Here is a 24,768-nt window from a genome sequence, read left to right on the forward strand (position 1 = left end):
TCTACTCTAAACCAATCCAAATGTGCCACCATCACTCAGAAGGTGAGGCTAAGAAGAAGAAAGAAGAAGGACAAGGCACGCCCAAATCCCTCCATCCTGGCTTCTGAACTCCCATTCTAAAAACTCTAAATTCTGCTTTTCTATCTTGTAACAAACTATCATTCTACTTAAACTTTCCTGGATTGTGCATCATCATATAAAGTTGGTAATTGTTTTTTCCAAGGGCTAAAATCGACGGTACAGGTGGTTTTAACTCCGTGCCACCTCCATTTATCAGGGCAGACTTGGAAAAGAGAGGAGAAGAGTGGGGCAAACAGGATCAAAGAGAGAGATGTGTTGCCACCAAAGCTGCCCATGCACCATAGGTGGGTGCTGCAGCTGTGGTCCAATAACTGGGTGCATCTCTCATTATGCTGGAGGCACCTTCAAAAACAGATGGTGATCAAAGAGCCTGATTTTCATCCTCACCAGAAATTGAGCCCTTTTGGCTGAAAGTCTCCACAGCCATGGGTGCCCACACAGAGTGTGCAACAGATAAGCAACAGGCACCTGGCATGGCAGGGGCAGTCAGAAAACCTACAAGGTGCTGTCCCTGTACTGGAGTGAGTGAGGGGCCTTCTGTAGGCCTTGTCACTGATATTTTGGTGGTGTCCCTATTGTGCATGGAAAGTGCAAACATATGTGGCCATGGTAGCTGTGGGATGTTGCTGAGCTGAATGGTGTACTGCTGTCTTGGCCATAGGGATGGAGCTGGTGTCTGGAGTGAGGCTTTTAACACCTTCAGGACTGTTTGCTCAGGTCCTTGCTGGATGTGAGTTCTCCTTTTGTGTTCCTGTGCAGAAGGACTCCTTCCTAGGGTCTCTGCTGGTTGGACTTTATGTTTTTCCCGTCAGTATCCCTCTTCATACTCCCTCCACCTTCCCCAACCCTGTCTTTAGACAACTTCAGGGGATGCGGTAGGCTTGAGCCACCTCATGAGCCCTCCATCATTTTTCTTCCCTCTCTCTCCCTTGCCCTCATCTCCAGGTTAATCTTCTCCATTTATCTTGATTATGCTGCCTTGTAATACATGTTTTACTGCTTGCAAGGTCGAGTTGGTGGTGTTCATCATTTTAGCTTACTTCCTTAGGAAGCAGTGGTGAATGGATGTGGTCCCTGGAGTAACATGCTTCTTCACAGCCCCATGCATGCATATCTGTGTGTGAGACAGAGAGGGAAAGAGAAATCCTTGATAACAGCTTCAGGAAGAGAGCCTGTGTGTCACAGCTCAGGGTGGCAGGCAGCTCAGTTAAACCATGCTCTGGCAGCAGTAACACTCAAGTGATGCCTTAACAGAACAAGTTGTCCAGGTCTCCATGGTTTCACCTCTCCCTGTCTCCCAGCTGCTTAGCAAATGACTCCAAAATAAATCTTAGCTGTCAGTTCAGTGAGCCTTGCATACTGTTTGAGGCTTTATGGCTCACAAGTGGGGATGGAAGAGAAGAGGGGCTCCTCAGAGCTCTCCCAGCACCATGGCTGCACCCTCTCTGTGTTTTATTACTGTGTCCCAGGCAGCCTCCTGGAGCGGGTGGTTCATGTTCTTCATGAATTAAATGTTGGCAGTCAGACCAGGGACTGCTCTGGTTCTCTCAAGATGCCTGTTGTTTCTTTCTTGGTGAGCTCTTGTTGCAGCAGAAGGGGAAGAATAACAAGTTCACACCAGCTGCTTCCCTGAAACCAAAGCTGGCAGGAGACCATGCACAGTAGTCAGTGTGAACTAGAAGTGAGCCCTGAGTGCAGGAGTGGAGATTTCTTTTGTGTTTGGGGCTCTCCTTCTGCTGTGGTATCTGGTCTGGGTCTGAAAACCTGGGTCTGTCATCCCCAAGGCCATAATCCCTTTCCCCTGAGGGTTCACCACCATTTTCCCATCTGGAGACATTGCTTTGCCCTTTGCCTTGCCCCTTTCCAGGTTGAGAAGAGCATCCAGCATGGAAGGCTTAGTGGGCTGATACTTGAGAGATCCATCAGGATTAGCTGTGTCCTGTCCTTGGAGAGGACATGTGTGGTGGCTCCCTGGCACTTAGAGTTTCCTTGGGTTTTAGGGGAAGCAGAGTTACCTTTTAGGGGAAGCAGGGGGTTCCTTTTGAACCCAAGTGACCCTGGAAACGTTTGGATTCAGGCTGAGCTCTCAGTGCTCACTGAGATGCCAGCTGACCTCACTGTTCCCTGTCCCCTTTCTTGCACAGCTCAGAGGGGACACAGCACTCGGGCTCTGGGTCCTGCCTGAGGGAGGAAGGTGGTAGATAGCTTCAGACAGGTCGAGGGGAAGACCCAAGGGCTGTCAGGCAGGCTCTGTTCCCATCTCCTCCTTGGATCTTGCTTCTCCCTGCCAGGTGTCCAGGGATGAGACAGCAGGCGTTGTCTGGGAGCAGTGCCTGTCCATGTGGTCTGCAGGACTCAGACAAGGGCAGCAGACAGTGCACAACAGGGGCTGTGCTGCAATCTGGGCAGGCTTGGGTGTCTGCAGAGTGCTCTCTCTTTTGGCAAGGAGTCTTGGGGCAGATTTGTGCTGGTGTATTAAATTGCCATTGTCACTGTGTGTGTTACTGCACTTATTGTTCCCCTGCAGCACAGATGGGGGAGTGATTCAGCAGAGTCCTGGGGTCTGAGTGCTGGAGAGTGTGTCTGGCAACAGCAGAGTAAGAAAGCAGGGCTCTCACACAACACCCCCACTCTCAGAGCACCTTCTGACCCCTTTCATGCTCATGCAGCTCCCCACCCCTCCATCCTTGTCTTGTCCCCTGTCCTGTTCCTTCGTGGCTAAATCTGGATCGGGCGCTCAGGGAGAAGCTGCAATCGCCTCTATAAATCTGTCCTCTTGCTGCTGGGATTTTGACAGTAATGAACATGGGAGGAGGGATGGCAGGGGATGATAACTGAGCAGACTCCAGGGGTGCTGGGCTCCTCACTGCTTTTTTGCAAGCCAGTCTACAGCAGATTGATTGACCTGGGAGCCGTCGAGCAAACAAGGCAGTCATGCTCTTCATTAGAGCATTAATTATCTTCCAGAGGCTCTCCAGGGGCTGCTTCTTAAAGTTTGGTTTATTAGGAGCTGTCAAGTTGAAACCATCATGGAGTGGGGGATGGAGGCTTGTCAGGCTGGCCTTGGAGGAGCTGGGGGTGGCTTCTTCCTGAACCTTATTTTAGCAGTGAGGTGAGCCAGAGCTGTGCTCTCCCTCAAGCTCTGCATTCAGGTGGGTGCAGAGCCCTGTGCTGCTTTTCTGCTCTCCACAGGAAACCAGAGAGTGGCTGTGCTGGGCTAGCAGAAACTAACTAATGGCCAGAGAGACCAAACGAGTGGAGAATGAAGGACTCTTACCTCTTTGTCCAAGTCCATCCATGGCAACCACAGGGAGACTGATCAGTCTCATGTTCCTCCTTCTCTCTGAAGGCTCAGTGAGCAGCCAGGCAGTGGATGGTTGTGACTGTGCAGGCTTAGGATGCTGGGAAGATGAGGAGGGCACGAGGCAGAGGAGAACTGGAAAAGGAGGCTGCTTTATAGCACACTTAATGCTGAGAGAGGAGGACTGATTTTCAAATAATTAGCCAGCAAGACATTTGTGGAGTATAGTGAGAAACTTTCCTTAACTCAGATATTTCTGTTAATGCCTTTATTCCATCTCATTTTAGTAATTTTTAGTAATTTCAGTGGTTAAGGAATCCTCTCAGGGATGGTTGTGAAAGATGCCTTTTGTACTACAGGTGGCCAGTGGAATACCGACCAGACTCTTCAGTGGAAGCTGAAACAAGTGTTTTTCAAAGGCCACAAAGTCTCTGCTTGAACCTGACACTTCTTGCTTCTGGCAGCATCCAGCAATAAAGTTAAGCAAGCAGAGTTAATGAGCTGGAAACTTCCTTACAGAAGTGAAGTCTGGAAACTGAAGTTTACTGCTTGCTTGATCCCAGAGTGGTTTTGCTCTGTGGAACAGCACTGCTTCCCTGCTTTACAGCTGCCTGCTCCATCTGGCAAATGGTTGTACTCCTGCTTGAGTGCTGAAGGAGTTCAGGAAGAGCTCAGAAGAGAGGGGCCTGTTCCTCAGCAGCAGTGGCTGTGCCACAGAGCAGTCTCCTCTTCCCTGGGTGCTCGATGTTTTGCTCCTTTCCCTTCACTGCCAGTGGGGTAAGACCTGCTGTTCCTCCTCAGAGCTGCTGCTCCTTCCTTCCAGCACACTGAACACATGAAGTGCAGAGGCTCAGTGTTGCATGACCCAGAGCTGTCCCCTTGCATGGACCTGCATTAGTGACCCAGCTGGAGCCCTTTTTCTTGTGCAGATAGCAGATGTAGGGTTGATTCTCCTGCCTTGTACCCCAGGTAATCTCCTACTCCTGCCCATTTGCCCTGGGGAGCTCTGTTGCCACACTTGCCAGGTCCTCTGGGACAGATTCTCCACTGTCACCTCTTGGCACAGTTATTTTTCCCAGGCCAGCACCCCAGGGTGCTTTTTCTCCACTTTTAGCCATCACTCCCTCTTCTAAACATCCCTGTCCTCTCAGGTGTAAGCAGCAGGGAGGGAGCTTGTGCTGGATGTGCTGCTGCATTCCTGATGCTGTACTGGGGATGGTGACACTGGCCTTGTAGGGTCAGAGCTGTGATTCACCTCTCCCTGCATTTGTTTTCCTTCTGGGAGTGGTGCTGCTTGGCTCCTCCGCAGCTTTTTCTGTGAGAGCTTTTTCTGTAAGAGCCAGGTCTGTTGAGCTGATTGCAGCCAGTTATGTTCAAGGTTTCTCTTGGGACTCCAGCCTGGAAAATGCACCCAGGGACGTGACCTGAGAAGTTGAACTTTGAATGGATGAAGCATCTTGGATGCGTTACACACAGGTGAGGAGTGTGGGAATGCATCCTTGCACCTAGTGGGACCTTAACCTGACTCAGCCTGCTCTGTGTGTGCCCACTGATCTTAGTGCAGGCAGTCTTTCTTTTCAGCCCCTTGACAAGGCTGACAGTGTCAGGAGACCTGGGCCATATCCAGGCTATGCTGCTCTCTTCAGATTAGCTCTCTCCATGGTTACTTTGTAGATCCAAATTTTTCACTTCCATTTCAGAGTACTCTCTGCTTTCTCTCTTTGATATCCCCTGAGCAGTTTTCCACTCCTGTTTGCAGCGTGGATGTACAAAACCACGGTGTCAGCCTGTTTGCAGTCTGTGCACATGCACCTTCTTTGATGTTGTCTTGAACAGCTTCTCTCTCTCCACACACTTTAGCTTCTCATCGATTCCCCGTTTGCTTTTCTTGGACTAAAACACTCTGCTGTGAGCAGTACTTAGATGGTGTCCAGCTCTAAAGCTTTGTGACTCCTCCTGCCCTTGAAGATCTCAAAAGCAGAGTCAGCAGGGGCAGCCCTTGAGGGAGAGGGAGATTTGAGGTGATGAGCAGCTTTGCAGCCAGGTGCTGACTACTCTTGTCCTGCCCCAGTCTCTGCACGGAGCCCCAGCTCTCAGTGAGGTGAGTGGCCTTGGGGCCAGCAGGCTCAGTGCTGCAGCAGCACAATATTGCTCTTGCTGCCCTCTCAGCCCTCCAGTCAGAGCAGTGCCCAGCCCAGGGGTCCCTCCCCGTATGCCCAAGCAGCACCTTTGGCAATCCACCCCTGTACATGGCACCTGCACCATTTTTCTGTGCTCTGTATCCTGAGGAATCTCCTGGCATGAGAAGCTGCTTGTTCTGACATTGGGCAAAGAATGAATTCATGAGATCTGCTTCCTTACAGCAAAATGGCTGCAAACATGCTGAACCTGTGGCTCAGGTTCTTTTTTTTTTTTTTGAACATATGTATGTATACATAAAAGTTTTCTCTTAAGGCCATCTTATTTTCTTAAATAGGCATTTGGGATGTTGCTAAAGAAAATTACTGTAGTTTTCCTTGTCCCAATTAACAGAGAAGCAGGGAGTTCAGATGGTGATGGATCTGTAGCCCATTATGCTGAAATATGTCCTTACTCCTTAAGAAGTTCAAGAATACAATATCTTCAGAAATGACAGATGGCTCATTTTGCTGGGTTGTTCTACCAGCAGTAGTTGTACTCACTAGTTATGGAAGCAGCATCATCCATGAGCATTCAGTTTTGGAGAAATGGTACCTTCAGCTGCAATTTAATGTTGCCATTCCCAGGATGTGGTAATAGTGGCTCCCAGGTGGGAAGTCAACTCCTGCAGGTGGAGCTGACCTTGCACTTTGCTGCCCAGAAGGAGGTGATCCTCATCTCCAATGTGGGCTGCTGGCTGCGTGGTCTTGTCTATTCCTTGTGCTGGCACAGGTGCTGCTGTGCCACAGTTCAGTTTAGTACACCTGCAGAAAGCTAGCCCAGTGGAAGGGAGCAGTTAAAGGTGAGTGGAGTGAGCTAATGCTTGGATGGATTCAGCTGGGTCCTTCTCACAGGGGACTTCTCTTTGCATGGAGAGCAGCACCTGACACTGGCAGGGCTGGTGTGCCAGTATCCAGAATATCTCCTGATCCTGCCTGAGCTCTGTCTGGAGAGCTTGCTCTCTGGGTGGCAAGAAATGACATTTCACACCACCCTAGGCAGCTCATTGCTGCCTGCCCAGCACTCAGATATTCAGCAGGAGCTGCTGAAAATGGCCAAGTTCACACAGGGTGTGTGAAAATCAGCCCTGCACTACAGAGTGCAGTTGTGCTCTGAGCGTGCAACTGCACAAAACTGCAAAGTTGTTTTGTGAGGGAAGAAATATCTCAGGAAATCTAGCCTCCAGCATGGCATGGGAGCTGGAGTGTGGTGCTGCTGTGTGTGTTACAACTTGTTCTTTGAGTGCATTTAATTACTTTTTTTTCCTAATTGACGGAGCACTCCTTTGTTTGAAATCTTTCTGACGAGGAGTTGATTAAATATCTCTGTATGTTACTTTTTTATTTCTTTATCTGCAGTGTAGCTTGGTAGTGAATTTATCTTCCAGTGATCCTATCTCCATATTTTAATTTACAAGTGATCAGTGAGCTGTATATTGTTTTCTGACAGCAGGCACAACTCATGCTGGGAATCTTTTATTCCTCCCTCCCCTCTTCTCTCTCATGCAGAACTTTTATGTGCATTTCAGGCTTTTGCAGGAAAGTTTCTGGTTTTAGGTTTGTGAGGCATTTTGCTTTGGGGGCAACATTTGTTTCTTGCTGTTCTTTACACAGACATGGTTTCTGTTTCTTGGGGAAAGCCTTGTTTTTTCCAGGCCAGTGGTACATCCCAGTTAGTGGTCTCTGCCTTAGCCTTGGCTGGACCTGGGAGGCTGTGAGCTTCCCAGCTTTTTCCATCCTTGCCTTTCCTGTATGTGCTGGCAGATGTATGGCTTCTGGGCTTCAAAAAGCCTTTCTGGGTCACACATGATTCCTCCCCAAGGCCCCACTTGGTTACCTGCTGGTTTGTTAGCTGCTCCACAGGCTCTGCCACGGCTGGTAATGCCAGGCTTGCTCCCTAGCCAAGCACATGTCCTTGTCACTGCCTGCAGTCTTCACGTGCAGAGATGGACTTGACCTGCTCCCCCAGATGGGTCTGCAGTCTGACTGTGCTGCTTTTGGGGAGGGGCAGGGCATGGGGCCACTTGTAGGAACTCTGGGATGATCAGGCTTGGGGCTGGAGCTGGTGGGGGTGCAGATGAGCAAGGGGATCCACCCTAGGGCTTGAGGAGAGGTGCCTGTTCTGCTTTGCCACAGCACCCTCTGGCACCATTTTGAGAGCATCAAACTCCACTCCCCAGGCTGCAGTGGCACAGTTTCCTTCAGTCCTGTGCCTGTGCTTGGAGCCGAGTGCTGGGCAGGGCTGTGGGACAGGTGATGGTCAGCAGGGACGTGTGCAGCTACTTAAATACCCAGCTGGTCTTGCTGCAGCAGCAGCTGCTCTGAGCCTGGGGAGTGTCTGGGCTGCCTGCTGGGCTGTGGACTGCACAGCAACTTGCTGAACACGTTGAAATGCAGGTCACTTGGTGGGGAGAGTCACAGGCTCAGCTCTTTTGTCTGACCACATGGGAGGGGGCTGAAGCTGAGTCTTCCTCAGGAAAGGGTTAACGCTGTCTTTCCTTCCCACAGAGCTGCTCTCCCAGTAATTCAATCATGTCAGCCTGTTTGCAGGCAATAATTCATTGTTATAGGAACACTACAGTAAAGTGACAAGTTAATAATGGCAGTAATAATGGCAGGCAAAGTCTAATGCTATTTCCCTTTCTGCTGCTCCTGTTGCACCAGCAGCCTCCCATGTTGGCTAATGCAATTTGCAACCTCGCTAATCCAGTTTCAGGAGGAATTGTGTTCAGTTAAAAGAGAATAGCCTGAGCTGGGAGCTGTGCTGCCATGTTCCTGCCTTCTCTGGGGAGGCTGCCCCAGTGCTGGAAGCCTTTGTCTTTACTTTGCTGTGATTTCTGTGCTGTGGTTAAGCTTAATGAGCACAGTCCTCCTAGGAGCATCTTGTTTTCTTCCCTTCTGCAAATGCCTTTCTTCTGATGCCTCCTCTCCAAAAGGACTTGCACATCTTTCCCTTTTGAAGGTTGGTTTGATTTCAGCTAACCTAATAAACATGAGTCACCCGGCTCTCGCCATGCTGAATCAGTAGGCTGGCGTGTACTTGCTTGACTCTGTTCAGTCATTAAAGCAGGAGTCCTTGCAGTGTCTGGGGAGCTGGAGGAGGCTCCTCAGCCCTGCTTTGTGGAAGGGAGAAGAGCTGGCAGGGGTCTGAATGTCAGTACATGTCTAAGCCTGTGGCAGTAACCTGCACACTGGTCTCTTGAATCCCGGGCAAACATCCTCCTGGAGGAATTCAGGCACTGAGTGTTTTTCAGACCCTGGTGAGGGTAATGATGAAGTACCCCTGGGATGTGACCACAGGCTGAGGGGATGGCTGAGTTTGTGCCAAAGGCCTGGCCAGTGCCCGTCGGGGCTGTGCACTGAGTGCGCTGGGGAGAGAGGGGCTCCTTGTAGAAGTCACCATGGGGCTGTGCTGCTGGAAAAGAATCTCTCCTGACTGGCCTGCTAAACCCACAGTATGGTGTTAAACCAGGGCTGGGCTCAGGTTGGGCTGGCCTCATTTCTGCTCCCCCTGCACACACACCTCAGCACAGTGAAATCTCGGTGGGGGCTTTTAAAATTAGGACATTTCCCCAGAAATCAGTTCTTTCCAAGCAAAAGGGTTCTCTGGAGGAGCTCTCCCCAGCGAGCAGCATCCTCCAAAGTGGGACACTGCTTCCCTGCTGTGGTGCCAGGGCTTTCTGGGGACTCTCTGGGATGTGGTGGCCATCCTCCTGCCCACCCTCCTGTGCCACAGCTGCTGTTCATGCAGAGCTGGCCCCTTCCTCAGTGGATGGCCCCCTCCTCCTTTGCTGCAGGGGCAACATTCTGGGGTTTTGTGTGGGGCTGTTTTGAGGAAATGGTATCTTCATCTGCTTTTAAACATTGCCATTCCCAGGACTTGGTAATTGTGGCTCCCAGGTGGGAAGTAAACTCCTGCTGTTGTGTTTTCTTGCTGCCTACAAGGCAAAATGATGTAAGGTGTTTGAGCATCTTCTTATCACAGCATTTTTAGGTACAGGTTGCAAAGTGCTTTGCTAAAGGTAAGTGTTGTAACCCCAGCTTGATGATTAGGAAATGGAGGGGAGGGAGCCAAGAGGCAGCAAGTCAGCAGAAAAACCATGAATCACATCACTGTCTCAGCCCTCCTCCTCTGATGACTGCTCTCCCTTCCCCCAAATATTTGTATAACTGTGCTTACCACATGCTCAGCTTGAGGAGCCTGCTTGATGGTGTGGAGAAAACATCTACTACATGTCAGCTTGTAGAGGATCTGGCTGTGTCACAGCTTACTGGGGTTGTAAGGTGTGTCTGACCTGAGGTCCCAGCCAGAGGTGCAAGCTCTGAGGACCAGAAGCTGCCGCATCTTGAAATAATGATTAAAAAAAACTCAGAGGTTTCTAACCATGACTTGTTGCCAGTGTAAATTGAAAGCCTTGATAGCATATGTAGGGCCAATTACAGTACATTAAGGTACAATATCCTCTTTACTGGCACTCTCCAGGGAGCCAGGAGACATTGTGGCAACAAGGATTATGGTTTGCAGATGATATGCACGATAACTTCACCTAGACGCAGGCACCTGTTCCTCTCACAGAGCAGATGTTTGGGAGGCTGTTAAGAGAACATCAGCCTCTTGACAGCCAGCAGAAAATGCTGGGTAACTGTGTCTGTTCGCACTGCTGTGCCCACCACCTCTGCTGCCTGGCATGGGGCTGGAGCAGCTCTGCCTCACCTAAACCCCAGCCCCTGGGGCACACCTGATCAACTCAGCATTTGAAGGCCAAGCCCTTTCCTGGCTCTCTGCCCAGGCAAATCCTCAAGCCAGGAAAGGGAGTTTCCCCCTTGTCAGTAGGGTGAGGTTTCACTGGCTGGGTGCCTGGGGTGTCAGACTTCTTGCAACCTCACTGGTGCACCAGCAGCTACAACCATTTCCATGTCATGGCAACATCTCTAAACGTGACCTGGCAGGCTGCACGTGGCACGGAGAGGCTCAGTTTGCACTGGAATAGGCTTATCACCACTATGGGAAGGGATAGATGGACTCCCTGGTGTTGTATTGTGCCATTCCCATTACCCTGGACCACCAATTTCAATATTATCTAATTTCTGCTTTTTAAATAATTTATCCCAAATGCAGAATGAGCTTTGTGGATTTGTGTATCTGTGAACAGTGGCTGATGGTCAGCCCCATGGCAGAGCAGAAGTGTGAGTTACCCCACAAAGCTTCCCATGTCTTAACCAGAATCTTTCCCTTGAGGGTGGGGCTGCCCCAAGGTAACTTGTGTGCCACAGGATTTCCAGCTTAGCTGTTATCAGCCTGTGGTCCATAAAAGCCCTGAATCACTACTGTAGGATCTGCAAAAGGTAATGAAGAAGAGATGGGTGCCTGTGTACTGTGCAGGAACCAGCCCCAGGATGTGGAAGCATTTGGCATTCACAGAATTGGAAAAGACTGGCAATGTCCTCTCTAATTCTGTGGGAGGGAAACAAAACCTGCACTTGCATCTTCTGGTGTGCCTCCCTTAGGAAAATAATTCATGTCTGATGAAAAGTGCTTTGGCAGGGATGTCATTACATATCACTGATACCTCTAATCGAGAGGAAACTTTGTGCACAGTGTTATATGAACCTCTGCAAGAGTATAGTCTGGCAAAGAGAAGACCTGTGATTCCCTGCCAGGGCTTGCTGCTCCAGCTGGGAGCAGCTGTAGAAGCACTACCTCATCAATATCTTAGAGACTCAGTGCAAATGTGGGCAAATTCCTGACTGCTGGCTGCAGTGCCTGCCAAGGATGGCTTGGAAGGATGGGGGGGTGTGTGTCAAAATTTAAGATCTCATTTTTGCCAGAGTTAGTAAGATTGCTTCCCCATTACTCTCAAAAAGGTTTCTTCCCAAAGGTTGCATGGGAGCAGGGAAAGCTGCTGAGGGGCCATCTGAGAGTCCTTGGATGACCTCAGGGGCCCATGCTGTTTGTACACAGTGACAATTACTGTGATTATGGTCTGGGAACAAGTCCTCCCTGCTTCAGTGGAATACATCTGTCATGTACAAGGTGGGTCTGTTGCCCCAAACACTAAGATTAGAATTATTCAGTGTCAGCCATCCTCATTTCATCTCCTGGAGGTGCCATGATGTGGGAAGAGCACTGTGAGGGAGGGGTGCTTGCCTCTCAGCAGCTCTGCTCTGTGTGTACCCTGGCTTTGTGTGTGTGTGTGTGTTGATATTGAGCAACCCACCACACACTGTGTGTGTGTATATACTGCATTTTAATAGATATAGGGCTACTGACTTAACATACACAGTTGCTATAGTAACAAAGGTTTCCGTAGTAACGGTTGCAGAAAATAATCCAGTACCAATTAAAAATAAACTGTTTGGAAAGGGGGCTGGGGGAGAAAGGAAGCTGCTGAGAACCACCTTATCCTTTATTGGTTCATCTCCTAGGGACTTGGAAGATTGGTTATTTCGAGCATTAATCATTCTTAACCAATGGTGAGCCAAAAAGGTGGGATGAGGGTGGGTGTGTAGCTAAAGCTGTTGTCCTGGAGTGAAACAAAGGGGAAGGAATGTGTCTGGGGTATGGCAGAAATGCAAGAGGGTGACACTGACTCTTTCCATTAGGTTGAAGTCCCTAGGGAGGAAAAACAAGGACATTTCCCCTCCTTTCCTTCCTCCAGTATGTGCATGCCATACCACAGGCACCAGGCACGGAGTCTTTATTAGCATACTGATTAAAGCCAGGGGCAATGCAGGCTCCAGGGGAATGTCTGATGCGATACAGGATGCCTATCTCAGATGTGATAGCGCAGAAAGCATTGCTGTGGTGGGAGTTCCTCCCATTTGAAGTTGTTTGTGCCCATCCTCTCCCTGGGCACCGTCACTCATCACTTGTGCCGACAGGCATCCGAGGCCCTGGTGCCCAAGGGAAGCTGGAAGCAAAGCATGATGCAAAGCATGATGCAAAGCAAGGAGCCCGTGCCTTGGTGAGAGAGAGAGAAGAAACATTGCTTCCTCACAAACACAGGATGCGTGGGATGTGTTTCCAGGGTGTGGATGGGCACAGGTCCCCTGGCAGCCTTCAGTTGTTTGTGTCTGTGGTGCCACACTTTCGTGGTGCCACTTGTACCCAAGCTCTGTTTAAGAGATTTGCAGCTTGTCAGCAGCAAGGCAGCATTCCCCCTTTCAGAGGGGAACAGGGGTGTGTCTGGCTGGGTGGGAGCTGCCCTTCTCCCCTGTCTGTGGCTGGCAGGGACTCCAGGGCACACCGAGCACAAGTGTCACAGGAGGGCGCCTTGTGTCCTCCCTGCCAACAGGAGTGCCCTGGCTCAGGGCTGGGGTGACAGCACAGCGTGAGCACACACTGCAGCGGAGGCTCTGTCTTGTGTTTGTACAGGGAGAGAGGGATTGGGAATCTGTGTGTCTCTCCTTGCAGGAACTAGAGCCAATGATTCTGCTGCATCATCCTCAACACCGTGGGATTGCTTAGCTACAGCGTGGGAGTTGCACTTGTGCTTGGGAAGCCAAGAGAGGTGATGGGCGTGTGGCTTGTCCTAGGCTGTGCAGTTTGTGGTGAACTGGAGCCAGATCTCCTGGCTCCAGGGGGAGCAGAGCTTGATCCCTGCTGATCCCTTCCAGTCTGGTGCTCTTTCTCCTTTTCCAGTTGTGCCTGCACTTCCTCCCCTAGCTATTGCGTGTCTGTGGGATACATCTCACTGAGATGGCTGGCATGTGACACCACTGGGGTCTCATTTAATTCACTTTCTCAGAAGTGGTTTTCTCTGGAACTGGTCAACAGCTCATTTTCCTGAGGTACAAGGGTTATGATTTCACCATGAGAAAAACCACTGAGTTTGGGCGTAGTCATCTTACTAAGTCTGGTGCCTTAGACCACTATGAATTAAAAAGAGTCTTTTAAAGGTCAGACTGTGAAAAAGCAGCCTGTCTTGCTGAGAGACACAGTGGGAGGATCCAGGAGTAGATAGGGGTTGAAAGAAGAGATTTGAGTAATGTCTTACAGGTATGTGGGATCCAAGCAAGAGAGCACTCTCTGGTCTACCCCAAATCTGGTGAATTTCTTTCCTGTGTTAATAACCCACCTCTCTCCATCCTTCTCCATTCCCCTGCAGTGACCAAGCTGCAGGTGAGCAAGTCGAAGCGCAGCATCACCCTGGTGGAGAACCGGCCCATCCTCCTGAACTGCTCGGTGAAGTCCCAGACCAGCCCCGACTCGCACTTTGCCGTGCTGTGGTACGTGCACAAGCCCTCGGACGCCGACGGGAAGCTCATCCTGAAGACCACGCACAGCTCAGCCTTCGAGTACGGCACCTACGCGGAGGAGGAGGGGCTGCGGGGCCGGCTGCAGTTCGAGCGCTCCGCCTCGGGCGGGCTCTTCAGCCTGACGGTGCAGCGGGCCGAGGTGCGCGACAGCGGCAGCTACTACTGCCACGTGGAGGAGTGGCTGCTCAGCCCCAACCACGCCTGGTACAAGCTGGCAGAGGAGGTGTCGGGCCGCACCGAGGTCACCGTCAAGCAGCCAGGTGGGGACCTCTCGGCGCGGCCTGTGAGATTGCCACCCTGTCCTGGCATCCTCATGCCTGCACATCCTTGCATGGAAGCAGGATTTTCCCTTCTTTGACTGGTTTTCCCTCCAACCTGAGCTGTTCAGTGTCCCCACATAAAGGTTGTCCATCCCCCATAACCTGTAGGGCCACTGCATCCAGCCAGGTTTCATTATCCTTGAGAGCATCATGTAGCAAGTGTCAGCTAGTGACTTACTGAGAGAGAACCCCTGTGTGTGTGCCTGTCTGGGAAAGCAATTTTATGTCTTGCACACAGTTTAATTTTACTCTGTGCTTGGATCCTGGCCGGCACAGGGAGACTTGTGTCTTTTCCCTTTGCACATGAGATGGGAATAACATTTAATGAGGTGGGGAGCTGGCTGCCAGGAAAGGAGAAATCTGCTCTGTGGGTGGTTTCTGAGCAGTGGATGACACTGATAAAGGTGAGCTGGTGGAGGAGCTAAATATAGCCCCACAAGCTGGGAGAGAGGGGAGAGGCAGGTACTGTCCAGAGCATTGGTACTTCATGAGGAAGCCTGCCTTGTCCTTGCTTGCTCCAGCTGCCTGTGTCTGGAAGATAAAATCCCTCAGGCCAGATGGATAGCAGGGCTGGAGTAGGGTATTTAGTGCATTTTCTCTGTCTGGATTTGGCTGGCTAGACACGAGCTCTGTTGACAAGGGTGCAAGAGGGATGTTGGATATGAGCCCCAGTGCAGCTTTGCCTGGTGACACACACAGGAAGCACAGCAGGGCATGGCTTGCTCCCAGTGCTAGCTCCTCATTTCTGTCTGCAGAGTCCCGGGATGGCTGAGGGGTGGTCAGGGACGGGGGCCTGTGACTGTCCCCTCCTTTGCATCACCCAGCTCTCTCTGGGAAGTACAGTGCTTGTTGCTTCCTGCAGCAGCGATACCAGGGAAGTCCAGGCTGGCCCTGGAAAGAATTGTGAGGGGTTTGGGAGAGTTGGACACGTCATTTCGCATAAAAGGTGCTTCCAGTCACCCTCCCGTGTATCAATGAAGTTGAGGAGCACAAACCAGGGACATTCCCGAGGCAGCAAAACACTGCGTGTGACTGTGCCCTCATGCCACTTCTTGTTTTGCTGCGGGGCTTCCCTGTAATCAGCTGTCTGTTCTCTACCTTGCTGGTTTTTTTCCTTTTTCCACAACAGGGGGCTTACTGGTTGGAGTGTGATGAGGCTACTGCCTCATCCTATGAGGAGGACAAGAAAAGAGTGAGGTGTGATCTCCCTTCATTAGGTCTCTGTGCACTTAAGACCTCCCAGGTCCTGGTGGGAGATGGTAGGTTTCCAATTCCATGCACTAAATGGGTCATTGTTGGTGACTAGCTTGAGATTTTCAGAAGACACTAAAAAACACAAACCTTATTTTTTTCTCCTCCTCTAGTATTTTTTTTTTGTCCTTTCTTTTCTCCATCATTTTTTCCTCTACTTCCTTATTTCTTCCATCACACCCCAGGATTGTGGCCGTGCAGGAAAGGCTTGTGGGGTGACAAAGGGCCCTTGCAGCCCTTGGTCACATTGCATTTCTAACGTGCTTTTCCCACAGATAACCGCCTGCAGGTCAGCCAGACGCACAAGAACCTGACGGTGCTGGAGAACGAGTGGGTGACCCTGGAGTGCCTGGTGAGGAACCGCAGCAGCCCCTCATCCCAGCTCGCGGTGGAGTGGTCTGTGCGGCGGCCGGGCCGCGCCGACGGGGAGGTGCTGGCCTGGCTGAGCCGGCAGAGCACGCTGCACTACGGGGAGCCGGCGGCGCTGGGCGACCTGCGGGGCCGGCTGCACCTGGAGAGCCCGGCCCCGGGCCTGTTCCTGCTCTCCATCCACAACTGCACCGTGCGCGACAGCGGCGCCTACGGCTGCCGCGTGGAGGAGTGGCTGCTCGACCCCAGCGAGCGCTGGTACAAGCGCGCCGAGCAGCTCTCCGGGATCAGCACCCTCACCGTCAGGCAGCCAGGTCAGTGGGGTCTGGGGCCATGAGCAGCCTTGTGTCCTCATGGGCACACACAGATCTGTCTGGCAGTGACAGTGGGATCAGCACCCTCACCGTCAGGCAGCCAGGTCAGTGGGGTCTGGGGCCATGAGCAGCCTTGTGCCGTCTGGGGCACACACGAATCACCATTTGTGTGTCAGTGACAGTGGGATCAGCACCCTCACTGTCAGGCAGCCAGGTCAGTGGGGTCTGGGGCTGTGAGCAGCCTTGTGCCTTCTAGGGCACACACACAAACTGCCATCTGTCTGTCAGTGACACTGGGTTCGGGCACAGGGCAGGACCACAGGACAGACCATGCTGATTCCTTTATCTCTGTCTTCTTGATTGCACTCTTTTCTGGAAAGGGTGTAGAGCAAGTTCTGCAAATACAACTAGATGGGCTTGGCATTTTATCATTTACTTTATTTTTCTTCAGCACTTTTGGCAGATTAAACAGGGTAGGCTCCTGATTTTGCACACATTTTGATTGAGACTAGGATGGAAGAAGCTACCTGTGCTTCCCAGGTGTGTGCCTCAGAGGCAAGGTCCTTTCATGAGAACAGGGCAGTGGAAGGCACACTGCTGAGTCTTACTGAGCTTGCTGCCAACCAGCACCCCCAGTTCCTTTTCTGCAGGGCTGCTCTCTAGCTACTTCTCTCCTAGTTCTACTTGTACATGGTGTTACTTGGACCAGTCAGTTCAACTTGTTAAATTCCATTCCATTAATTAAAGTCCAGAGCTCTACTCTATCTAGATCACTTTGTCAGGCCTCTTATCCTTCAAGAGAATCAGCAGCACCTCCCAGTCTGGTATTGTTAGCAAATTTGCTAATGGTGCATTCAACTCCTGTATCCAGATCTTTGATAAATATATTGAGCAGCACTGACCCTAAAACTGAACCTTGAGGAACAGCACTGGTGACCAGTTACCAGCCAGAAATAGCCCCATTCACTGTGTCCCTTTGAACTGTGATCTTCAGCCAGTTCTTCACCCAGTGCACCATAAACCCCCCATCCCACAGCTGGAAGGGTGCTGTGAGGGACAATATGAAAAGCCTTACTGAAATTGAAAAACTGCATCCACTGGTTTCCCTTCATCCACTGACACAGCAGGTGAAACAAGAATATTAAATTATTTAACCAGACTTCTCCTCTGTGAAGCCATGTTGGCTGTGTTGATGACTGCATGGTTCTTTGAATGTCTTTCAGTAGTACCCAGAATAATCTTCTCCATAGTTTTTCCAGGAACTGAGATCAGACTAACAGGTCTGTAGTCTCCAGTGTCTTCCCTCATGTCCTTCTTATAAATTGGAATATATACTGGCCAGCTTCCAGCCAAAAAGCACTTCCCCAGACTCCCAGGGCCCTTGGATATGTTCAGGAGTCCTGCTCTAACACCTGCTGAGTCCCATCAGGCCCCCATGGACTTGTGGACACTTGGCTGACACAGCTGATCCCTCACAATTCCAGAGTTTGTGGATGGAAAAGTTACTGTTCCTGTACTCATGGCCCTCTGACTCATGGGACTGGGCAGCCCAAGGTCTATCAGTATTATTAAAGACTGAGGCAAATAAACATTGAATGCCTCTGCTTTTTCTTCATCCCTATTAAATAGGTAACTGTCTTCAGCAGGTACCAGTTCAACATTTTCAGACATCTTCTATTAACAGCTTTAAAAAAGTCCTGACACTACACTGACTAATTTCAGCTTTAATTGAGCTTTGACATTTGTCTCTTCTCCCTGCCCATGGGAACTACAGCTGTGTAATCTTCCTGCAGAGCCTCGTTTCCAGAGATCATACAATTTCTTTCTCCTCCTGAGCTCCACGAGGAGTTGCTGTTCAGCCAACGTTCCTTGACTTAGGACACAGTGGAGCTGCCGTCTCCTGTGCTCCCAAAAGGTGGTTCTTAAAACTGACCAGCACTGATGGACTCCTAAACCCTTGAAAGCAGATTCCCAGAGTACTCTGCTAAGTTTTGCCTGTTTTAGCAACAGATAAGATGCAAAGGCAGTTTACCTTGGAAAATACAAATTCCCTAGTTTTTGAGACATATGACTCAAGATTAAATGTCTATCGTAAAGGCCGTAGGACAAATAACAGTACAGTCCCTCTCTGAGTACTTTCCAGCTTCTAAAGCAACCTCTCTGCATGTTCTGCAGTGCTTCATGGCTGCCCATTCCAGCAAGATGTCAGCCTTTTAGCTGTGCAGCAGAGCTGGCAAAAGCATGAGGTTCTGGAAAGATTTTAGTGGTCATTCCTGGCAGAGATTCGTACTGTGGAGGAGGAGCAGGGGACAGCAGAGCTCTTATCAGCCACATCTTTGCTTGGGAACTTTTGCTGGCCAAAGTGGCTTGAGCAGAGAGACCTCCCCAGGCAATCCCTGGGTTGTCAGTACAGCTCTCCATCCAGTGTGGTAATTGCCAGCCCTGATGGAGGGGATAATGAACAGCAGGAAAAATCTCTGAGGCTCCTCTTGAATTGCAGAAGAATGTGGAGTGGGAAGAAGAGAGGGAGTTGGGAGTTCACTAATTGAAGATTTTTTTTTCTAGAAGTGCTTTGTTGTTGTTTGTTTTTGTTCATAGCAGTCAGTACTTAACAAAATGACTAACTGTGCTTGTGACTCATGTCTCATTAGTGAGGATCTCCAGCCTCATTTGTCAGGGCTATAATCATCAGCAAGGAGGGGGAAAACCTCTCAGCACCCTCAGACATCAATTCTCCTCTTTCTGTTTAACCTGCTAAAGGTGAGGGAGGCTTTGTGTTAGTTTTGACAAGCCATTTCCTTCTCTTCCTCCTTTTTACCATCGTAGTCCCCAAAATTTCATGACTTAATTCATTTCTGTGTCTGCTCAGGAGTCTTCTTTGGGGAGGTGTAAACTGCAAATACTTATTATTGCTTATGGCCTGAAGAGCTCGGACCTTAATTGAGATTTTCCTCACGGGACCATGTCAAAAGGGCTGGGAGGGTGCTGTCATGAGAAGCCCACTGGACACAGCAGCTCTGGGGCTGATGAGAGCTGAGGGACAGCAGCTCCCTCCTGAGACACCCAGGGTCTGCACAAGGGAGGGCTTGCCCAGCTCTCCTCACTGGAGAAGAAAGTGCCTCTCTCTTTGGTGAGTTATCGACTTGCCCTTCCTGCTCAGCTCCACTTTGGAAAAGGCTTTTTAATCTTTAAATGAAAGCTTAGATCCAGACTGATTGTCATCCCTGGAGTATGTGCTCCCTGGCAAGATGACTAAACCAAATGTTAATTGCTCTTGAAGTCAGCCTTTAATCAACTCATCGTGGGTTCTGGCCACTGTGTCTCAGTTAGGTAAAAACATCTCTTTAGCCTTGCAGCAAGCACTAGAGGAAAAAAAATGAGGTAGACTTTAGGAGCATCCTTGCTGCATCAGTGTTGAGACCATCTCTGTGGAGGAACCTCTCACCTAAGGACTTTCCAAGCTGCTGGAAAAGGTCTTCTCTTCTGTCATAAAGATGTTTAAGTCCTTTGAGCACTCTCAGAGAAATAAAAAGCAGGAAGTGCAATGTTCTGTGCAGCAGTAGCTGGGGAGGAATAGCACATGCACCAGACCTTGGTATCCTGACACATTGCATGTCTGGATGAGCTGCCCAGCTTTCTCCTCTCGTCCCTTAGCTGGGATGAGGGTGGGCAGGGGTAGGATGGTGCTTTCAGCCAGCACCTGTTTGACCCCATGCCAGATGGTGTGTGGTGAGGTGAGGATGCTGTCCCTGCAGGGTTGGCCTCAGAGGTCCCTGTGAGTCTTGGCAGGCTGCATCAAGATTGGGGTTTTGCTTGGATCGTTCCCAGCACCAGAGTCATGACAGTTTGTGTTGAGATAGGATGGTTTTGATGATATCTCAGCACTCACCTCTTGATTTTTGTCCTCTTGTCATCTCAGATCCCACCCTGCAGGTGGACACAGCTACGGCCAACCTCACGGTGCAGGAGAAGGAGTCCTTCCCTCTGGACTGCAGCATCCTGTCCCGCTCCAGCCCTGAGTCCCACTTTGCAGTGACGTGGTACAGCCTGCGGGCCAGGGAGGCGGGCGACCACGCGGAGCAGGGGGAGGAGGAAGAGGAGGAGGAGGAGAGGGAAGCGGTGCTGAGTGTGGGCCCTGATGCCATCTTCAGCCCCGAGGCTGGCCGCTGGGAGGGCCGCCTGCGCTTCCAGAGGCTCTCGGCGGTGCTTTTCCGGCTGACGGTGCTGCAGGCCGGCGCTGCCGACACCGGCAACTACTCGTGCCGAGTGGAGGAGTGGCTGGCGCATCCCAATGGCGTCTGGTACCGGCTGGCCCAGGAGGAGTCGGGGATGGTGGCTGTGCACGTGCAGGATGCAGGTGAGAACTGCTGGTGACTGTCTGGGGCCGTGGCCCTGGCATCCCCTGCATCTTCTGTTCGACCAAGATGAGAAGACCAAGGAGTGAGTGGGACTGGGGCAAGTCTGTGGTGCTGGTACTTTCCCAATCAGCTCAAGGGTTTATAAGATACTATAAAATCTCCACCAGGGAGGACTGTGATATTTTTGGGGTTTTTAGGATGAAGGACAAATTGATAATTTGACTCTATGTTTTTAGAAGGTTATTATTCTATTCTATTCTATTCTATTCTAGAATGTTATACTAAAATTATATTAAAGAATAGACAAAGGATACCTACAGAAGGCTATAAAGAATGATTATGAAAATTTGTGATTGTTTTTAGAGTTTTGATGCAGTTGGATGATGATTGGTCATTAAGTTAAAACAATTTACATGAAACCAATTAAACAACTGCTTGTTGGATAAATAATTAGATAATTATTATTTTCAATTTTTTCTGAAGCTTCTCAGCTTCCCAAAAAAAATCCTAAACAAAAAAAAATTTCCAAAAAATATAACAATAACCGAGGACTATCACTCCTTAAACTCCTGGGGGAATAAAGCTGAAACATGCCCCATTAGAACTTTCTTCTGTTCTAACACTGTTATTTTTCCCAGAGCTCCACCTCCTGCTTTGACATGGAATAATGAGCATCTGGTGTTCTATGTTTCTGAGGAAGTTTGCATGCCCTGATTAGAGAGAAACCATGAAATGTGACCACCCTGTGTCTCTTTCCAGGCTCCACGCTGCAGTCTGTCATCTGCTCCAATGATGCCCTCTTCTACTTTGTGTTCTTCTACCCCTTCCCCATCTTTGGCATCTTGATCATCACCATCCTCCTGGTGCGGTTCAAGAGCCGAAACTCCAGCAAGAACTCAGAGGGCAAGAATGGGGTTCCCTTGCTGTGGATCAAAGAGCCTCACCTCAACTACTCTCCCACTTGCCTAGAGCCACCAGTCCTCAGCATCCACCCGGGAACCATGGACTAAAGAGGCAGAGACACCTGTAGGGATGCACAGAGGGAGAGAAGTGGAGATACGCCGGGAGCCCTGAGGAGCACAGTGGGGTTTGTTGTTCTTGTTTCATTTGTTTCAGTCTCTGTGCTCCGACACAGTGGCTGAGCTCTGCCCAGCCACCAGGAGCAGGAAGGTCCAAGGCTTCTTCCAGCGCCTGTGGGAACATACCCCCCCACCCCAATGGACAGAGGCACTTGCTGTACATAGCAGATGTTCCTCTCGGACTAATTTGACTCACATCAGTTCCTCTCTTTTGGACTGTTGCTTTTTTATCATTTATTTTTTGGTCACTCAAAGAACTGTAGACTTTACCTGCCCTCCACACAGTGTGGAGTTCCCAGGGGGTATTTGGTCCTAGGATGATCTCTTTGGAAGTAAACGTATATGTTTTCCAAAACAGACTGTTTTTCCTTCTCAAACTCAGTGCCACAGTGAAGATCTTTTCCCAAGGTGCACTGAGCTAACTCCTCCCTCTTCCAAAACAGACAAAGCCAGGTCTGTCCCCAGAGGGGTTAACTGGGCTGTCTGTCAAGAGGTCCATTTCAAAGACTGGCTGTAGCCTCAGCATCTTCTTGCCTCCACCTTACTCTTTTTCTCAGGAGGGAGCAATTAACTTTTTGGGAGTGTTCCCAGGTCTTGGAGAGACTGAATATTGAGCGTGCTTGCGGTCAGGACAAAAGCAGTTGATTTTGTCTCACGGAACGGAAGGGGGGAAAGGAAGGACACCTGAATGCCCTGACTGTGTTGTAGCAAAGAGGGTCCTTGTGTGGCCTCACCAGAGTCATGCTCCTCCCTGGTGTCCATGCTGCCACCTCAGATGAGGCAGATCTCCTCTGTGCCCCAGTCATTTGGGAATGGGAGGCTTAATCCAGTCTCTGAAGGCTTCAACATGACCAAAGTAAAGACTCTCGGAAGGAGGAAAGGAGAAGCTCCACGGGTCACCTTCACAGTCCCTGGATGGTTCAGCCAAGGAGCCCAGTAGCAAACATGCCACGTAGTGCAGTTAACCACCATGTGTCACGAGTTTTCCTGTGGCTGCACTGCTCCCCAGGGTGAACCTGGACAAAGCAAGGGGCCTGCAGCCCATCAGCACCCTGTGATGTGAAGAGAAATCTTCCCCCTGTGTGTATGTGCATCTGCCATTTGTTTCTGGGACTTTAGGAAGAGAATCCATTTCTCCATAAGCTCCCCCTCCTGGCAATGTCACCTGCTCTTGTAAAAGTCGCTGTGGCAGGAAATGCTGTTCTTTCTGTGAAAGATATGCTCTTGTGAACCAAACCAGGGCTCTGGCCACGTGGGGCACCTGCCCCCCTGCACCCCTAATGCCAAGAACCCCTGCCCTGTCCTGTGGAGGAACCGCCTCCTCCCCTGTAAGCGTTCCGTCTGGCGGAAGAAAATGTTTGCCAAAAATGGCCTTTTGTTGTCTTCCTTGATGTCTTCCTGGCAAATCCGGCCATTTCTTTTTTTGCAGCATGGCTGAAGCCAAGCGGGGGCGGACGGGTGCAGCCACAAGAGCCCCCTGCCTCACATGTGAGAGGTGCCATACCCACAGCCCTTGTCCTCTCCGGAGGGTCGGACTGCTCTTTGGGAGCAGAGGGGACCTCAGCAGATGCTCTGTAGCACTAAGTCAGTAAGACCCTGATGCCTTGACATTTCGGAGGTGGTGAAGCTTCAGGTGGGAGATCTGCACTGTGAAGCCTTGCTCCTGTCTAGGAGAGGACCCACGTGGCTGCAGATCATCCTGTGCTAAGGTGTTTGAAGTTGGCCACCTCTGTACCTCCACCAGAACAGGACTGGTTTCTTCTGCTGCTGGGAAGCCCCAGTTTCACTCGCCCTCTGTGAAGTCTGCCTCCTGGAGAAGTAACTGCTTCCTGGCCCCAGCATATGCATAGAATCACATTCCTATATCTGTACGTATCACACACCCGCACACTTGTCTTCCCTTTCTGGCTAAGACGTCTGCAAAGAGAGGAGTGGGATGAGAAGTGAATGGAAATGAAGAATTGAGGTGCAAGCAGCTGCAGCTGCAAGCCAGTGGCTTTTGTTTCCTGACTCTTCTATCTCCTGTATGTACTGCTCCTGAGCAGGAACCACGACTCACTTCAGCTTTAAGGAAGAAGAGAGAATGAAGTCAGCAGGAGCCGTTCTGTCCTGGGAGAGCTCTGCTCTGCACCTGAGCCACGCTCCTCCTCGCCAGCCTGTCTGCCCCAGAGCAGGGCTCTCCTGGAGGCCTGCCACACAGCCCAGCCTTTCCTGGCAAGTGGCTCCCACAGTGGTCCCTGAATGTACCTTGCTGGTGACATTTCTCCATTGCTCTGGCAGTGTGTTGCCCAGTCTCAAACTTCTCTCAGTTTTTATAAGGCAGCCTCTTCCTGTAATGACTTTTGACACAAAGCTTTTCAAAGCACTCTCTCTGCAGTAACTGTCTGTAATGAACCCAAGAAGAAAGAGAGAGATCCTATCCATGCATGATGTGGAAAAATGTTTGGGATTTTTAAAAAAAGAAAAAAGTGAAAAAAAACCCAACAAAAACTTTGTACTATGTTGCACTAAAACATGTTTTATACAACACACCCAAGAGCTGTAGTAAACTGTGTTGAAATTGTGAATCCTATTGCTGCTGGTTTTTGTCAGTTCTGGGCTTTTATTATGCCTTTATGTACACTCAGAACATAAAGGTGTGCTGAGGCCCTGCTCCTGGGAACCCTCTCCCTCTGCTCCTACTCCTTGATGCAATAACTTCTCTCCCTACCACTGGTAGCACATCTCCTCTCTGTTGCAGCTGGAGCTTGCAGACACCTGGCACCTCTGATTTCATACCCCATCCAACCCTTAGCCCGTGCCATAATAGAATAGAATATTTAACAGAGGTCTGTCAGGACTTTTTATTGAACACACTGGTTTTGAAATTGTTCTGAAAACAGTATAAGTACTTTGCTGTGTCATAGTCTGGATTTGAAGAAAAACCTTATTTTCATAGAATTATGCATAGTAAATGTTAAGCAAATTACTTTCAGTAACCTTGATGAAAGCAGAATATAGTTCACTACAGAAGCTGATGTACAATGCAACCTGTTTAATTCTCCTTACCCACTTTGCCTTAAGTAAGGATTTGGTCAGGAGTCCTGAATTCTCCCATATTCACTGAAATAGGCAAGTAGCATGATGCATTGTACATGTATTGCAGGAGTGGTGTAGAATTGGGTTTAAGGTTGGGTTTGGGGGTTTTTTCCACATTCATTTGAAACAAAAAACATCCTCTGCTAAAATAATTTTATAAGAAAGCTCTGTTGCCCCCAGA

The 24,768-nt window shown here is 50.1% G+C and overlaps 1 protein-coding gene across 1 annotated transcript in view; it reads left to right on the forward strand.

Moving 5' to 3' along the window:
• IGSF3 (immunoglobulin superfamily member 3) overlaps positions 1 to 24,076 on the forward strand; it is a 91,847-nt gene extending 67,771 nt beyond the window's left edge. Inside the window, exons 7-10 of the mRNA XM_054270293.1 lie at positions 13,668 to 14,078; positions 15,665 to 16,072; positions 19,992 to 20,429; positions 21,190 to 24,076. Of these exons, the coding sequence (XP_054126268.1) occupies positions 13,668 to 14,078; positions 15,665 to 16,072; positions 19,992 to 20,429; positions 21,190 to 21,440 (1,508 nt within the window). The 3' untranslated portion in view covers positions 21,441 to 24,076. The remainder of the gene's footprint in view (positions 1 to 13,667; positions 14,079 to 15,664; positions 16,073 to 19,991; positions 20,430 to 21,189) is intronic.
• The last annotated feature ends 692 nt before the right edge of the window (positions 24,077 to 24,768 follow it).

This window comes from Melozone crissalis, unplaced genomic scaffold (genome assembly GCF_028551555.1).
Source record: "Melozone crissalis strain CALT ecotype California unplaced genomic scaffold, PUWL_Pcris_2 ptg000009l_1, whole genome shotgun sequence".
Classification (NCBI taxonomy): domain Eukaryota; kingdom Metazoa; phylum Chordata; class Aves; order Passeriformes; family Passerellidae; genus Melozone; species Melozone crissalis.